A 6,649-nucleotide genomic window follows, 5' to 3' on the forward strand; every position below is an offset into this window, starting at 1 on the left:
GGTTCTATATTTCTCTATACTACTCAAAAATACATTAGAACTTATTATGAATATACATTCTGTATAGTTTGAAAGTCCGGCAGAAATTGCAGCAAACACTAGCAATTGAAGGAAAATCAACACAAAAGGTCGGTACTGAGTCATACAAGAACTCCGATGGCGAGCCATACAATACAAATGGTATCAGAAGTTCAATTGGGTGAAGCACTGAAGCTATAATGTGTGCATATGTAAATTCAGAGAGGCCACATGATCACTATGGAATACCGTAACTATAATGTGTGCATATGTATATTCTCGAAACTCTTGCAGGATATGAAATAAGCCGATATATATAAGTTTGGGCTATAAGTGAGGTCAATTTCAGGACTTTCTCCCGTTTTTGTCGAAAATAAATAAAAATTTCTTGGGCATATAAGGTCAAGCACTATGGTGCCCTATTTCCCTTCCCTATCCTTTTATGTAGGAAAAAATCCGATTTGCCAACCACTATGGTCTTCCATATCCCTATTTGAGTAGGGATACTTCTTTTCTACTTGGCAAAGTGGATCAGATCTAATCCGTCTTGTAGGGAAGGAAAATCACATGAAAACTCAGTTTTCGTGTGAGATACTCAGTATCCGTCCGTGATTTTTTACACGGAAACTAAGCATCCGTTTTTGGTTTTTTTAGTTTTATCCTAAAACTTTTCTTTTTCACTTCTTTCTTTTACTAAAACTCTTTTTTTACCTATTATATATTTTTTTTACTCTTAATTATCTTTCTTTACCTAAACAAATACATTCCAACGAAAAAAAATTGGAAAAAAGAAAAACGGGAACTGAGTTTCCATTTGACACTATTTACACGGAAAGTAGGGAAGGAATAAAAGGGCACCCTATTTACTTTATGACCCATATCTCCTCCCCACGTTTAAGGGATCGGGAAGGATGCCCTGCACCATAGTGCTTGGCCTAGGAAAGAAGCAAAGGAAATACGAGGTGAACAGAACGGCTCACCATCAGAGTTCCTGTCAGCACTGTGATTCCGCTACGTGTCAACTCCAAGCGCATGGAACAAAGGACCAGACTTCACTGTAATACTGTTGTTCATTGTATCTTCATAGCACATAATCAAGACTTGGTAGAAAAAGAAAGAAAAAACCTAATTTGATTTTTTTTCTTTTTAAAGTCGAAATTTAAATAATGATTTGGGTGATAGGTTTGTTGATTTTATCTCTATTCATTGGATTCATACTTAAACTATCAACTGCAGATGGTAATCCTCTCTCTTTCTCTTACTCTCCCTCACTCCATTTTCCTTCACTAGGCTGTAGGATTAGCACTAATCTTGATTTTTCTTTTCTGTAGGGGATTTAACGTTGTTATCCAGAGGGAAAGCCAAACAAGAACAAATTGAAGATAAGGTGAGTTTATTTGTTGCTCAAAACAATTTATTATTATTATTTTGATTTTGTTTTTCATATGATAATGTGGTTATTTAATAATTGGAATTAGGTTTTCTGGATTACGGGCGCAAGCCGTGGAATTGGTATGTGTTCAATTTACTCAGGAATGGTATTGTGAATTATATGCATCTATGAGTAATGAGTTCATCAGTAGAAGCACTATAGCAGGACCAATTAATTTCAGACTGTGTTACTGTAATTTATGGGCATTATAAGAAGATCTAAAGACTGTTAAGTAACAAAGGAAACTGTACTTGAGTAATTACGCTCCCGTTGTTCAGTTAAGAAAACACTTAAATCTTATGATTCCCATGTTACAACGTAGAGGATTCAATGGTGATCCGGGAAGAAATTAATCTGTTTTTTGTAGCTTCTCTTGTGTATGGTTAAGCTATTCTAAGGGAGATGGATACTTAATACTTTATTCTAAGACTAAAATGAGGGGTAATGGAATAGGTTGTTTCGGTTGAACTTTCTTAATGAAGTGTTCTCTTTTACTGATATGATTAACACTCTTACTAAAAATGAGGTTACTAGTTTTGAAAATGACATACTATAATGTGTTTCTCTTTGGATTCTTAGGGGAGATTCTGTGCAAACAACTTGCTAGTTTAGGAGCCAAGCTCATAATTTCTGCACGAAATGAAGCTGAACTGGAAAGAGTCAAATCACAGCTTGTTGGTAATCTCCCTCCAAACACTTTCACTTCCTTTTTTTTTTCTTTTTCTATTTATTCAAATTATAATATTTTTTTTCTTTAAAAACCAATCCTAGGTAAACATGCACCAGAAGGAGTTAAGGTTTTACCTTTGGATTTGACAGCTGGTGAAGAGTCTCTAAAAGAAACCGTAATGACAGCAGAATCATATTATCCGGCTAATGGTGTTGATTATATGATCCATAATGCAGCGTATGAACGACCAGTGAGTGAATATTAACTCATAATAGATTTATTTGGTAGTTGTATTATTGTCTTGCATAGGATTGTATCTAAATCTGTTCAAGTTATCACGTAATTGAGACATAATATTGATGTCAATGTAAAAATTTATTATCCTCCAAAAGATTCAATACTTAAAATAAATACGCCTGCTCAAGGTAACTTTGTTTTGGCTGGTTTGAATCTGTGCTTGCAGAAAACATCTGCTTTGGACGTGACTGAGGAAAGTCTTAAGGTACCAAATAGAAACTCACCGTGTCATTTGATCCAGACAGTAAGCTCAGTCCTTGACTATAAAAATTTCACCGAGAGTTTTGCCTCCATCTGTTGATTTGAATAGTCAAAGGCTGGTCTATGTACTACTTAACTATTTTTATCTTGAAGTTATACAACAACAAGGGAGAAATAATCTCGACAGTTTGCATCCTTGTAACCAGGCTACTCTTGATGTGAATGTTGTGGGGACAATAACTCTCACTCAGCTCTTAGCACCTCTTATGGTGGAAAGAGGAAAAGGTCATTTTGTAGTGGTAAGTTTGAATCAATTCCCAGTTATAATCTAATATATGTGACGATGTCTTCAGTAAAAGAAACAAAGTTATGATTGTATTTCATTCTTATGCTACATCATGGATAAACAACTTCTTAAGATGTTTGTCGATGTCATCACTAATGATAAAATTCACAAACTTATGGGGCATTTGGTTCATTTAAAAAGTGGTTATGACATATGATACTGGATTTGGTTTCCTATAAGGTGTTGTCTGTCCAAGAGAGGCTTTGTTATACGTCGTCACTACGAACATGCGTAGCCTTGGTTAACCCCAGAAACTTGTGGTGGATTTTTCCTATACATCTTTAAGTGTTAACTAGGTTTATGTGCAGATGAGCAGTGCTGCTGGAAAGACACCTGCACCAGGTCAGGCTATTTATTCTGCCTCAAAATATGCTTTAAATGGATATTTCCATACATTGCGTTCTGAGGTACCCCCTTAACATCAATACTATCATTTTTTTAATCTCGGTTTCTTGATAAGTAGTCAAATTAATAACAGTCACAATTGTTGTATTCCAAATTCTTCTCAGTTTTTTCTGGAATCTGGATATTACGTTTATGCTTCAACTATTTTCTATCTCATGAGTGCAGCTCTGTCAAAAAGGTATAAAAGTAACGGTCGTCTGTCCTGGACCTATAGATACATCAAATGGTACTGGAGCAGGCACTTCTGCTCAAAAGGGCTCTTTTGGGGTAAGCATCTCAATCTGGACTGGAGCTAACCTGAAGCCATATTTAACTGAATGACCAGTGGAATTTGGCCTGGGTAATTCAACGGGGTGTTGTTTGTATAAATACAATCTTTGGAAAAATTTATGTTACACATGTGACACCCAAATGCCATGTTATTTTATTGTTGGCAGAAGCGGGTCTCATCAGAAAGGTGTGCCGAGCTAACAATTATTGCAGCAACACATGGATTGAAGGAAGCTTGGATATCTGACCATGTAAGTGTGTGTAATTTGGTTTTCGTTCTTATTTTGCAATGTTTTCCAGAGAAATCTGACATTTTGTTGGAAGCCATTAGTACTCCATTGCAACCCTTGCCAGTGGTAGTATCCTAGATACCAACAAACATATCAAACTTTGGGATACTCAAAAACCTTTGTTTCTGAAAATGTCTGAGTGAAGTTTCTTTCAATTGCAGCCCGTGCTTGCCATTATGTACTTGGTGCAATACATGCCAGCAATTGGCTATTGGATCATGGACAAGGTATGTGCTTAATATCTGAATAAGAACAGAAATCTTTGATAATGTAGTGTCAAGATGCTAAGCCACTTCTGTCTGCACATTTACACACTATGACCTGCACCACCACTTCTATCTGCACATTTACACACCCTGCACCTGGTTAAGAGTATAGATCAGTGTGTTTCTTCTTCTGTATTTTCGCAGGTATGTGTTTCCTTACTTTTTTGCATCTATCCGCATCCAGTTTCCAATCGAATAGGCAAAAATCATGCACCATAGATCATTGAGGTGGCATCTCAATGAATGATACAAATGTTTGTTTCCCTTTTTGTTGACAACGAAAGACATCCAATCACAAAAAAAAACTGGAGTAATACATGATTCTTAATAGCGGGATGAGGTTCCTCATTTAACCTCTTTTTCCTAGTTATTGCATTTTTTTCCTCTCTTTTTCGACTTTTGTCCACGTTATAATTATCCATGCAATCTCTTTCATTCTGTTTTGCTTTTCGGCATATTGAACATACATTAACCTTGTGCAAATTAAATATACGAACAGATCTAGCTGCTTCTTTTCCAAGGAATTATTTATGTTATTTACTTCTGGGGCTTATTTTCGGAATCCAGGTCGGTGGAAATCGAGTACGCGCTGCAGCAGAGAAGGGCAATACATACTCATGGAACCTGCTTTTTGGCCAGAATAAGAAAAAGGCAGCTTAAAAGTTGTGGATCCTAGGTCATGCATGTTATATTTTGCCTCTTTTTCATCAATTCCAGTGCAAACTAATGATTATGCTCTTTACACGTGATTATCTTGCCTTTTTTCGAAGGACATCACGACTAAACTGGTGATGCTGATTCTGGTGTACTTGTGTTCATCTTTCTTCCCCGGATTCCCTTCTAATATTGTCTCCATTCTTTCTTTGCTCTTGTTTGTTGATGTTCTGGAACAAAAGGTTACTTAGATTCCCATTACAGAAAATAATGAACATCAAGCAACAGCTCTCTTTCATATGTATTTTCATACATTGATCCTCTTAACTTCTAAACCCAAGAGGGTAAATAATGGGTGAAGCATTTAGAATGTTCTTTTTTTGTTTGCAAGTTACAACTGTAAAGTGTTATAACTTTTTTTTTTACTGGGAGTATCCGTTAATCTGTGGATTGATAGCCGGAAATTTCCAACTCAAACTGTCTAGAAATGTTAATGTAATTGACAGTTTCAGTTGATGTTAATCTAATAGACAGTTTTAGTTTGTTTGTATTGATAGCTGGAAGTTTCCAATAAGCATTGATCTTCTGATAACTGCAGTTAGGTTCAGTTATCCCAGTTGAGCTTTCTGGCTGCCAATAAGAATGTCTAGAAATATCTAAAGCTAAGAGCAATTCCTATGGAATGAACAAACCTGGAGTTTGTTCATTTTGCTCCCGCTATGGAATGAACAAACATGAAAAATGGATGTTCAAACCATCACATTTGTTGATTTGAACATCGAGTCGGAACAAGCGCGCGTCTGTGAGAATGATGGGCGTCTTTCCTACCAACGCTGGCGTAAGAAAAGAAAACGCCAGCGTTTGAATGTTGAACGCGCGTAAATAGGTATAGCGCCCGCGTCCTTATTAAAAACGCCAGCGTCAGACCCAAAAACGCCAACTGCTCCATCTGAACGGCTGAAAACTCTTGTGATCCAACGACTACAATTTTTTGAATTCTATAAATACTCCTCATTTCAACTCCAAATTCACACATTCTTCACTCTCAAAGCATCTACAACAATGCCTCTCAGAGTTCGTTCTGTTAGATTCACTCAACAAGAGGATTTAGCTATTTGTAGAGCCTTCGTTTTTCACACACAAAATGTTGTCTTTCATAATGTAGCCGTATCGACGTTGACTTTCTGGGAGAAAGTTTTCAGAATGTTCACCGCTGAAACATGGAACATTTATGGGCGTGATTCTCACGGATTGTCGCATCGTTTTAGTTCAATTAGTAGCCATTATTGGAGTTCATGGCTTTACTAATGGAGAATCATAAAAATAAGCTCAACGGTGAAGCCGAACATGAAGGTGGAACCCAGAACTCTAGCGATGTGGCCAGTATCTCACAGAGGTCGTCCTTTCAACTTCCATGCTTGTTTCAACATTCTTAGGGTGCTCAACAGATACGATCCCCTACTCTAGGAATTCCACCACCCACCGAGAATTAGGACGCCTATGTAGTAGTTGTTTTAATCTAATGTATTTCTTTTATTTTCATGTATGATGTGGTTGTTCAATGCAGTACATTATGATGTTAATATTGATGGTGCAATTTTTAATCCAGGAAAAATTTAAATTACTGACGTGCAAATGTGAAGATAATCGTAATACCATAGTGAATCGATTTGTCCTACAACTTCAATCAACCCACTCCACCAAAAAAACACTTGGGACATTCCCAGAAATGCCTTCCATATGTGTCTTCTTCAGAAGAAGTCCTCAAATGCATAAAAGTCCTGCAACCGGGCTTTGAGC

General features: G+C 36.8%; 1 protein-coding gene across 3 annotated transcripts; it reads left to right on the forward strand.

Annotated features, from left to right (window-relative positions):
• The first annotated feature begins 928 nt into the window (after positions 1-928).
• Positions 929-5,388, forward strand: LOC113348742 (dehydrogenase/reductase SDR family member 7-like). Of its 3 annotated transcripts, none has more exons than XM_026592594.1 (13): positions 929-1,075; positions 1,201-1,257; positions 1,350-1,405; positions 1,497-1,530; positions 2,030-2,128; positions 2,222-2,370; positions 2,584-2,622; positions 2,825-2,917; positions 3,273-3,371; positions 3,535-3,636; positions 3,807-3,890; positions 4,091-4,156; positions 4,763-5,388. In XM_026592594.1, the coding sequence occupies exons 1-13, from the start codon at positions 1,051-1,053 to the stop codon at positions 4,853-4,855; spliced, it is 996 nt and encodes a 331-aa protein (XP_026448379.1). In that variant the 5' UTR covers positions 929-1,050; the 3' UTR covers positions 4,856-5,388. The 3 variants fall into 3 exon arrangements, with proteins under 3 accessions (XP_026448379.1, XP_026448381.1, XP_026448380.1); XM_026592596.1 differs by having other exon boundaries at positions 946-1,075; positions 1,255-1,257; XM_026592595.1 differs by lacking the exon at positions 929-1,075 and having other exon boundaries at positions 1,099-1,257.
• Positions 5,389-6,649: the final 1,261 nt, after the last annotated feature.

This window comes from Papaver somniferum, chromosome 2 (genome assembly GCF_003573695.1).
Source record: "Papaver somniferum cultivar HN1 chromosome 2, ASM357369v1, whole genome shotgun sequence".
Taxonomy (NCBI): domain Eukaryota; kingdom Viridiplantae; phylum Streptophyta; class Magnoliopsida; order Ranunculales; family Papaveraceae; genus Papaver; species Papaver somniferum.

Excerpts from the sequence above, each read along its gene's own strand:
- LOC113348742 (XM_026592594.1), top strand. The coding sequence starts at position 1,051 with ATGGAACAAAGGACCAGACTTCACT. Across the intron at positions 2,129-2,221 it reads AGTCAAATCACAGCTTGTTG|GTAAACATGCACCAGAAGGA; the intron begins GTAATCTCCCTC and ends AACCAATCCTAG. Across the intron at positions 2,371-2,583 it reads ATGCAGCGTATGAACGACCA|AAAACATCTGCTTTGGACGT; the intron begins GTGAGTGAATAT and ends CTGTGCTTGCAG.